The 10,961-nt window shown below is 34.2% G+C and overlaps 1 protein-coding gene across 4 annotated transcripts in view; it reads left to right on the forward strand.

The window, feature by feature from the left end:
- PMCA (plasma membrane calcium-transporting ATPase 3) overlaps positions 1-10,086 on the forward strand; it is a 64,470-nt gene extending 54,384 nt beyond the window's left edge. For 3 of the 4 annotated variants that reach the window (XM_011300273.1, XM_011300275.1, XM_011300277.1), the window contains one exon: positions 801-10,086. In XM_011300273.1, coding sequence (XP_011298575.1) covers positions 801-1,022 — 222 coding nt within the window. In that variant the 3' untranslated portion in view covers positions 1,023-10,086. The remainder of the gene's footprint in view (positions 1-800) is intronic. The other variant, XR_891927.1, reaches the window with a different exon arrangement.
- Positions 10,087-10,961: the final 875 nt, after the last annotated feature.

Below are 10,961 nucleotides of genomic sequence, written 5' to 3' on the forward strand. Positions count from 1 at the left end.
AGAAAATGGCTCGACTGTATTTTATTTAGACATGACAATTTGGGGGCTTGACTAGTTTATATTAATTGTGAATGATGCATGGGGTATTCTCGCAGTGTTTCGATTTCACTACCTGTGACAGTGTTTCATTCATTGTTTATGTATATTGATTTATACCAATATAAATGTGCCTCGTCAATCGTGTCGTGTGTATCATAAAAAAAAATGGAAAAACTGCATTCGGACAAGAAGAAGCTTCAATTTTTTTTTCTCCACGTCATACACAAATTCCAAAAGACTACCACAAAACATTCCTCTTGCTTGGTCGTATCTCCTCTCTTGCATACATCTCCATCGTCATTTTTTGCAATTTATTTTCCTCGGGTATTGTGATTTCTGCACAGAAGACACTTATGATCTGTGGTGGGAAGAGCCCGAATACATTTTCCACTCGACATTCAACATTCTTTTGAGAACAAAAACACACACATTTATTTTGGCACGAGTTGCATGCGACATACCGGGGTAAAAATACCAACCGAAAAAATATTCACATTTTCATTTACCAACATTTTACCACAATGCATGAAACATAATTTATTTCAAGCGTAAATATATATTTTTTCGCGATACCATCTTCTGCACTACACCGCTCAAATTGTCCATGATGTTTTCCTGCTTTCATCCAATCACGATGCATAAAGTGATGCATAATGCATCATTGTAATGAGAAAAAATGAAGGAAATTTACCAGAGTATATTTTAAAGAGAATCAATGTTGAACAGACTAATCTCATCACGTGCAACACGTTGCGTTCCAGATTCGCGTAGTGAACGCATTTCGGCAGGGCCTAGACACGCGTTATGGTGAACACAGCGGTTTGACCCTAGCAGAGGTATTACGGAAGCAGTCATCGCTGAGCAAGCGACATTCACAAACAAGCAGTATCGACTATGCGGACAACATACCCGATGAACTCAACGTACCTGAAATTGATGTTGAGCGTCTCTCCAGTCACAGTCACACAGAGACCGCAGTCTAATGAGTTTAAAAACTTGAAAAAAAAAAATTAATAAGCCAATTTGTTAATACTAGACTGACATAATCAACAGGAAGCTGCCTGGCAACGTCATGACACCGATGAACTACGAGAAACGCGTGAATAATGAACTAGAAGATTTAAAAACAATATTCAAGTCATCTACGCACTGTTCACGGCGAGCCAGTGATAACAGCTCCGTACAATCTTTTGTTTGTCTGGTTTTTGTTTTTTTAATCAACAATGAGTGAAAATTTTTACAACTCAAGTGCAGGTGGGGGATGAAATAGTTCTCGGATGGCTCAACGGCCTCGCTTACTATGTGCGCGTATGTTTTTAAAAAGCTCATAATTTGAATGCTGTTTATTTATTTGGGGGAGGAAACTCCCTGGAGACGTCTCCTCATCGGGTGTGCGCGAATAATAACGGATGTTGAGACTCAATGTGCGGTGGTCGATTGACAAAACAAGGATAAAATGAAAAACCGAAAAAACAAATATATTCAAGATAAACAATTCAATTTTTTCCATATCTGTCTCTCTTTCTTCATACGATTTGACTAAGGAAAATAATTCAACGGAAAGGAGAGCGATATATATTAATTGCCAGAGGAAAGGGAAAGGGAGGCGGAACATACAAAAATATAAACCGGACTCACTCTACACAAAAATCATTTGATAGAATTCAATTCACGTGTTCAATTCGCTCGTTGTTCATGCGCTTTGCGCTCAAAATGTGCATTTGCCATGGGAGAAGTTTTATGTACGGGAATATTGCATTGTGTGCCCATGTGTGCTTTGTTTTATGTGCACACCGAGAAAATCGTTTGTTAACGAGCGAGTGTCGCACCGAACAAAAAAAAAACTAGAAAATACCGAAATAACGCACCACTGCCTTCTCAATTTCATCGTAACGGTCTATTGTTTGCCATCCTCTTGTTTTTTTTTCTTCTGTTTGTCTCTGTGTGTATCTGTAATCAATGAACTCAAATCTCGCGTGTTTAATCAATTTTAGTTTCTTCGTTTTTTCACTGATTGTTGATGCACCTGTCATCATTGAATTTTTAATTCCAATTAATCGCACTGCAATATTCATTTGTTTTTGCTCATTAGATTTATGTTTTTAAATATTGGCGATTTTTCAATCGTCGCTGTACTTTGGCAAATGTTGTATAGATGTATTATATTGCGGAATTATTCACACGTGCACCGAGGTATATGGGTATTTTCAAGTGAGCCTCGTTTTCTCATGACATTTTTCTCAATTTTCATATTGATGTAAATATGGTGGTTGAAAATTATGGGATGGAATTATTTAGATATATGTACTGTGAAGGATGATTTCTATTCGGAGACGTGATGACGTGCAACTGATGTCAATTGAATCAAGTTTTCCAGATGTGTGACATGTATGAATTCGATTGAATTTTAAAATTTCTTCATCCACACGTTGAAAGCTGCTGCGGTAAACTAGTTATTTTTTTAAAAACAGATTTAGGATGATCTATCTTCTGTCGGTCCAATGAAATCCACAACTTTTCATGTCATCATGTTTTCCAACAGCTCCAGCTGTTTTCAACCTAACTAAAATATTCTTTCTATGTTTAAATTCTCAAGTGAGTTTATTCGTCATCTTTTTGCAATTCATATACTCCGTGATATTGATGCGAGAAGAAAGCTGCCAAGAGGCTCACGTGAAAAAAAAATCCCAGGGTGTTAAAATTTATCAGGAACTGCCACGCGTCGCCACGCGCGTCACCTGCCGCTGCAATGAGATCAATTTAAAAGAAATTCTCTTTCTCTTTCGCTCTCGCTTTAATTATATATTAACCAGGAAGAATAATAGTATAAACGATACGTGATTCTTACAATGGACATTGTCTCCCCTCGGTTCCTCCGTATCCTTAAACTGACAAATAAAATTGAAACATCAACCGAAAAAAAAAAACATGATGAGAATAAAAAATACCAAAATAAATGAACTATCCACCTGCCTATCCGTCGCGCGATCGAAGCTACACCGTTACGTGACTTAAGGATTATCTAGTCATTTAGTTTGTATCAATGTACTTCCGCGAATAACTCTGCACAGGGGGTGCCTTACCGCGAATATTTAAAAAAATGTAATAAAATTGGGTACTTATAAATCGAACGTACCTCTAACTTAGCTGATGAAAAATGGACAAAAAAATAAAACAAATTGAATTTAAAACAAAAAAATAAATAAATGCAAACCATTAATCCGCTGTTGAACGAAGGTGCTCGAAGCTAAAATGATTAACGAACAAAGAATGAACTTAAACATAAACAAATGCATGAAAAAAAAAAGAAATTATTATGAATCCTTACGGCGTGTTTACTATAAATAGTACCTATATTCAATGAAATATTGTAACCACCGCCGGACCGCCGTTAAATTACGCTTAGGATAATAAATCCACACATTGTACAAGTCCAAGCGCCACGGCGACGAATAATAGGTATGATTGGTGATCTTAAGTGTTAATCATTTATGATTAGATTGTATCGAGTATCTCTAGTGTGAAGTAAAAACAAATTGAACATGAAAAAAAACTTAAATAAAATATAAGAATTAAAAAAAATGAACAATATAAGAATATAATAATTTAAAAAAAAGAACACACGAATACATGACAACTACTGTGTATGAGGTAATGCGAACAAAGGTGTAAACAAGTTACAAGTTATGTAACAGCTGCGCATGGATTACAATTATACGTGTAGATAACTACACATTTAATGATGATGGGAAAAAAAAAGAATCAAGGAGCATGCAGAAAAGACGGAGTACCTAGGCATAAAAGAAGTCCAGTGTAGGAATGAGAAAAAAAACACGAGGGTAAATGGTGAGGGATTGAGGGAGGAACGTCATGGCAGATACCTATGGGCAATGAAAACTGAAGGGAAGGCCAAAAAATATATTGGATAAATAATCACCGCGTGCTAAGCGTGCGGCTGCGGCGAGGGTGCGAGGAGGAACTAGATAACAATATTACCCATTCGGGATAAATGATTATTATAATATTGAAATCCCGAAGGAGCAGGAGAGATAACTGTAACGCGCTGCGGGCCAACAAAGGCCCCTTCATTACGGATTGTAATTTGTTTTTTTCTTTTTTTTTTCCATAAAAAATGGATAATAAGAGAACGGATTAATATTAAAATCTAGATCGCTACGCATTGCGTTTCACGTGTCATTACGAATTTTAGTGGAAAAAAAAAAAACGTCGCGTCCTCGTTGCGCCTCGCTATCTTGTTATGCGATTTAGATCGAGTTAGTTTCTCTTCTGAGGATCATGGAAATAAAAGAATAAATTAAACAATAAAAAAAATCCTAAAATAAATAATTAATGAGATAAGATGAAACTTAGGAGTTTTAACTTTTAACGATGGCCATTTTAAGGGGAGTGAGGGGTCTCTGAGAGGGGAGGATAGATGCAGGGATTACTTTAGCGGGCATGAGTCGCATCGAAGAGTTGTTTGTAATAAAAGTGAATTTAAAAAATATTCTATTTAATGGGCGTTTCTATGTCCCCCTCATGCTTCTGAGGGAGTACCTACTCAAACTGCCGGGTATGATATGCATGGGGATTACTATACTACAGTGCGTAATATAGGTAATGAATAAGTATGAAAAAAAAAAAAACTAAAGGGATGCCATTACATCATGGCTCTATCGTTCGAGTCAGACACTGTAAGTCACGTAATAGTTTTGTTTTCGAGGGAGGAACATTAACGATAATAAAAGTATGAATTTTTGGATGTAAATGAGTGGAAGTGAACGATTTAAGTGTACTATTGAATTGGCAATGCTAGATATGCTTCGTTGAGCTACCCACGTTGGACTTTTTCATGGAAGGTTCAAAAAGAAAAATGCTAAATCAACGAATTGGTGCGATCGTTTAACACTGATCGACAGATCGAGCTTCGTCCCTCTTCGCTAATTATAAATGATTATGAATGCGCAACTTGGCCTGTTATGTTTCAAGTTGGAAAGCATGAGAGAAAAATTGATTAAAGAATAATAAAAAAAAAAAAGTTTAAAAAATGGAGAACGTCCCGTTTGCGACCAGGAGTCCTACCACGGTGACATCGTTAGAAAATAACATCATGTATAGTCAAATATTGAAAATGATGAAGAAAAAAAAATGAAAGAGCCGATGCGAGCGTCATCGTTATCGTGTTATTCACTGTTATTGTTATATTTCGTATATTTAAATTATTAATACTATTAATGACATATTCATTCGTCGTTCATCGATACCATCCGCTTCCTCTTTATCTTAATCCACTCACTCCACCCCATCTTAATAATTAACGCACTCTGTATTGCGAGAGAAACAACAGGAGAAAGAAAAAAATGCATTAATGACGCTCGTATTTATTAGCGAGTCTGCTAATTAATGCATTGTCGGTCGAACGAACGAACTGTCAAACACAAAATAAACAAGATTATAAATATACATTTTAAACGATAGAGTAGAGTTTATTTATTTTTATTGTTTATGTAGCAGGAGGCAGTGGAGGGAAGAATTATCGTTTTCATGATGAATAAAATGAATAAAATCCGCCCGAGGCTGAATGTCCACTCGGTTTCTTCGTGTATAATTATTTGAGACTATGTCCATTACTTTATCTTTATATTTAATTTTGTAATTGGCCAATAAGTAATGTTTCGAAAAGGAATCCATTCGAACGATAATATAGCTAGAGTGAGCGATGCATGAAGCTTAACATGATACGGACATGCTCAGATTCAGTGCAGTTGAGATTAATTGAGCTAGGAACGAACAAGCGCACGGAGGTGATTGACAGTAAAAGTTCCAACTAACGGAAGTAAAAAAAATTATAATTCACCACTATGTGTCTTGTGACTCGGTGATCGAACTAGTAAAAAAACTTATTGTAAGTATTTATAAATATAAGTAAAAACTAATGAGATTGAGATAATTGAACAACAATGCAGATATGAATTATGAGTGAATCCAATTATTTGAATAAAAGAAGCTGTTTAACTCGCAGATCCAAGCCAATACTTGAGAACAATTGTCAAGAGAACAATAGCTCCCATTACTACCGTTAGTAATTATGACTACTTCAACCCTTCCCAGTATCTAATATCAGTAGAATCATGAATTATAAAGAAGGAAATTATCCTACCGTTGCCGCCATCAATCTCTATAATTGGAAAGTACATAATTATAATATGAGAAGAGTAGAAAAAATTTCAATTAAACATCCAGGGGAAACCATTACGATATCACTGATTACATTTATCAACGGCAGGATTACTTTTCATTATTAACAAAGAGGAAAAAAAATGACATTGAAATTTATTGCGAAAAAAGCCACTAAAAATAAATTCTTAATGTTACTATAATTATAATAAATTCTCACAATTGATAATCGTTCGATTGTCGACCCGCACTACATTCTGCACTCTCTTAAATATATCGCGCTATAGTCGAATACGCAAAAATGATGATATTAAAAGTTCAACTAGTTTCTCAGTTTTAAAACTATTTTATGTACTTAAGTACATATTGAAAATTCATCATTATACAGACTCTCAAAAGTTTATCCAAGTAATTCAATTTTGAAACTAGTTAAATTACATCCGGGTGTTTGATATTTCAAATTATTTTATGTTTCTCTTTTATCATCAAGTCCATCTCGATCCACATTTTATCCTCAAGTTTTCACACAATTTATACAATCAATTAAGCGTAAAACAGCTCTCCGTAGCCCAAGGTTTTATAGAATTCGTTCGTTCGGTCGGTTAATTAAATTTGCTTTGGCAATGACATTTCAAAAAAATAGAGTATCCTAATTAAATGAGGCGATAGTCATTGTCTGTTTTATCTGTCTCGTCGCGGTTGGGACCAAATGTCTGTTATATTTTAAGCTCCATAATTTCTGCTTTCATCCAACGACTTAATACGTTGTCCACAATCCTACTTCATTTGTCCATCTGTGGAGTGTAATCATTAGATTGCTGACAAAATCATCGACAGCAATTCACATACAATGATATCAAAATTGGAAGAAAAAAATAAAAACAAGCCGAACGCCCGACATCCTGACATCACTGATGCTTCTATCATCGAAATTGTAACACAATATTAAAAACCAAGAGATGATTATATTCAAAAGAAATATTCTATTTTCACTGCATCCCTGGCAATGTATACTTCATCCTTGTATATTTGAAACAAAATAATCTTTATCTATTAAGTAAACGTTCTTATTCGATTTACCAGAGATGACCTGTGCTAGGTATAATGCGCTCATTAACAAAACTCCAATGATACTTTTGTCACGCATTGAACAGAGTATATGTGTACATAAAATCAAACGCGTTATGATAAAGTTGATTGTTAGATAATTGGCAACCTTTGAAATGACCTTTTAAATGATATGAATGATAATTAAAGATTCAGCAGTGAAAAATTGTACATATGAAACCTTTATTGCTGTTTATACATCCGTTAACTCTTATATTTCTGGATTATAACTTCTGAAGCCGTTGGGCTTGAGACCTCTCTCGTTTTTAAATTTTTTTTACGGGTGCTGGTGTGTAACATGCCAGTCTGCATGTCTACTCGTTTGTCAACCTCTCTCTGTCTTGAGAAATTGAATTAGAGAAATTTTTTCTCAAGGCTCCCTGCAGCAGCATTGGATGTTAAAAGCTCTTGGGATAGTCTTGGTTCAAATGCATCTATGAAAGTCTACGGCACTTCACTGAATGAACCAAACACTCGATAACATATTGAATATTTAAATTTTCGCCTAAGTATTAGGTTCAAGTTTGAGATGGGAGATGTTTTTGGATAATTGATAGCAGAGAAGACGGAAACTCTGTAAAAAATTCTATTATTCAATCACTGATGCGCTTCGAATGATTTCCATTGACTGGTATCAAAGTACGAGAGCGAGACAGAAGACAGAGTTTAGAACAAAAAAATACTTGTGCATATAAACGCATTAACTTCGTTATTCAGAGTGAAATCATATTTTTTTGTCGTTACTGTTATTAATTAATATATCATAGGAATTTGACGTTTGAATGAAAATATTCAGTTATTGCAGTTAACGCTAATGTAGGAAAAAACATTAATGAAAGGATAAAATTTTTGAAAAATATAATAAACAAGCTGACACCTAAATTCTGCATAAATGTAGGTGATTTTTTTACTTTATGACTATTCTCTATTCAATTTAATTTCAAATTCAATTATTAATCTGTAATAAAGATGACTGACAGAGTGCAGCAATAAAACCATTGAAATTGGTTTTTTATATTGTCCGATCATAGGTATAGAATTTTAATATGCATCGTGGATCATATTTTTATCAATCTTTATCTGTCAATGTTATGAATAGTTTCTGTATAAAACAGCACAATATTCAACGCACGACATCATATAACATGAGCTCGATCGTTTTCATTTGAAAAGAGCTATTTGAGGAATAATATGAGAATGAAAACCGAAAAATAAAAAAATCGTGTTCAAAGGAAAAGCCGCCGCTCCTCGCATTCATTCGATAGTTCGTCGTCAAACTCTCGCGATCTTCCCAGCCATGACATTTAAAAGAAGAAAAATGCAAACACGAGACAAATGCATTTATGCATGAAACAATCCCTTCAATATTCAGATTATCCAATAACTAAAAAATCGCATAAACTTCAAAATGAAAAATGTCATTATGGAAATAAAGGGAGAATGAAAATCTGGAGAAAGTGAACTCAAATTCATTTATGCATGGAAAAAAAAATGATTGTTCCGGAATTCGCCATGGATAAACCACTTTGGGTGTTCTCTGAGATTTTTCACGTTTGCAAATAAGGTTTACATTTCCATTCTTCATTGCGTGTCGAATTCATAGAATGGAAGCGATTTATAAAATGTCGGATGGGAAAGTTTGAATAAAATAATAATTCGATGGAGTTGCGTTCATGGCTTCGTAAGTTTATCTCTCGTACGATATGTACATAAAGCACTACACCACTTATAGTTGAGAAGGATATAGATAAAAAATATGATTATGAATGGATTTCAAAAGAGAAAGCTATCTGGCTACTTTGAGAAATTCACCGGTGGGGTCGAGTGAAATGAAGTACTACAAAGTCAATTTAGCACTTTTATTCTCTTCGTGGAATCCGAAAAATTTTATTGTACTCGACTGCACGGGTTCATCGCATTTGTGTAAAAAAAAATTATGAAAATCTATGGGACTCTCCTTGAACAAAAAATGTATCGCAAACAATTTCGTAATGCCATAGATAAATTTTGACACAAACTCAACTGAGACGAATCGATGAGTGACTGTAGTGTATTTATTATAATGAGTCGAAAAAAAATCTAAAAATGCCATGCACTTGCTGAAAATAATGCACCCGAAGAGGAGAATAGTTGAGGATATTGCAGAATCCCCATAATTACTCATGTAATGAGAGTTATGATTAGAGATCTGTTGTTTTATCGTTATTTTCCGGTATCAGATAAGTTCTGACAAACTCTCCTAACAAATGTCTCTTTCGAAATTGCATAGGCATCGAGAGACACTCCCCGGAAAGAGAATAAAATGTACTTATGTATATTGGTACAGAGATACATCGCATTAGAAAAATGCTAGAAATAATGGGAAACGAATCAAGAGACAAGTTGAATGATGAGATCAACAAATGAATAGTCATCATAAACTTAAGGAATTTCACCACGTTTTAATTACACTCTGAAATACCAAGATGCCGCGTAAATTATTAATCCCAAGGATATTGAATTTTCATTAATAAAAACAAGTAAACGAAAAATTGCGTGAACGTTATGTCTACGGTGTTGCTTGTTGTTTGATAATGTACTTCGAATTCACTCGGGATTTTCTCATTAAAACAAAATACTCCAATTTTAATGTCAAAATAATGTCAAACTAATCGCCCGAATCCTGAGTGAATTGCGACTCTGAGAATTTGAGAAAGAAAAATATTAGAAGATATCACAAGTGGTTGTTACAGAACAAAAACAACCATTAATATTATACAATAATAATGAATAAAGTGATCCAACATTTTGTAGTGTCTGACATTTCTGTTATTTAATATTGTACATTGTTTATTGTACATACCACGATTGTCAAATTGTCGTTCAATGAAAGCAAATGGAGAAGAAGTAAAGAAAATGAGAAAAACTAATTAATTCGATTCACTCAAATGATCTTAATAATGATTATGTAAGTTTCGCAGAATCTGCAGCTGTAGTTATATTGAAATAACGAGATGTTCACATCTCAGTTCCATATATTTATACCTAACTTAAAAAAAAATGTTTATCCCCTGAGCTATATCTATTTCTTATCGCCATTCACTCCACTCCAGTATCTCTGTCTTGTCCATACATCCAGCGTAATGACATAAAATTAAAAAATATAAGTGAAACAAAATAATTCTCAATAAAAAAATCTTAAGTCACAGGGCTTTTCCGATCTTCCCCAAACAACTCTTACCTCTCAACGTCCTAGCTTTATCCTACACGGTTAAAAACATTAGATATGTAATACGCTGTATGATTATGTATATAAATATATAAAAACAAGCCACAACTTCAATTTATCGATAAAACTTAAATATAATATTGATATTATTACATTGACTATAAGAAAAGTTGAAAGAAATAAACAAACCTTTACGGAATATTTTGCATTCGCAGTATAATTAAAAACCAGATAATTTTCATAAAACTTTGATAGATAATAGTACTGCACCCCAAGAGAGGGATGGCGCTACACGCAATGCATGATAATCAAAGAGGTATTCACTGCAATTCGAAAATTCAAATTTTTGAAAAAATATCAGGGGAGCATGACAATCGAGGAGGTATTCACTGCAATTCGAAAATTCAAAATTTTTGAAAAAATATCAGGG

The sequence above is a fragment of the Fopius arisanus genome, unplaced genomic scaffold, assembly GCF_000806365.1.
Source record: "Fopius arisanus strain USDA-PBARC FA_bdor unplaced genomic scaffold, ASM80636v1 scaffold00016, whole genome shotgun sequence".
Classification (NCBI taxonomy): Eukaryota; Metazoa; Arthropoda; class Insecta; order Hymenoptera; family Braconidae; genus Fopius; species Fopius arisanus.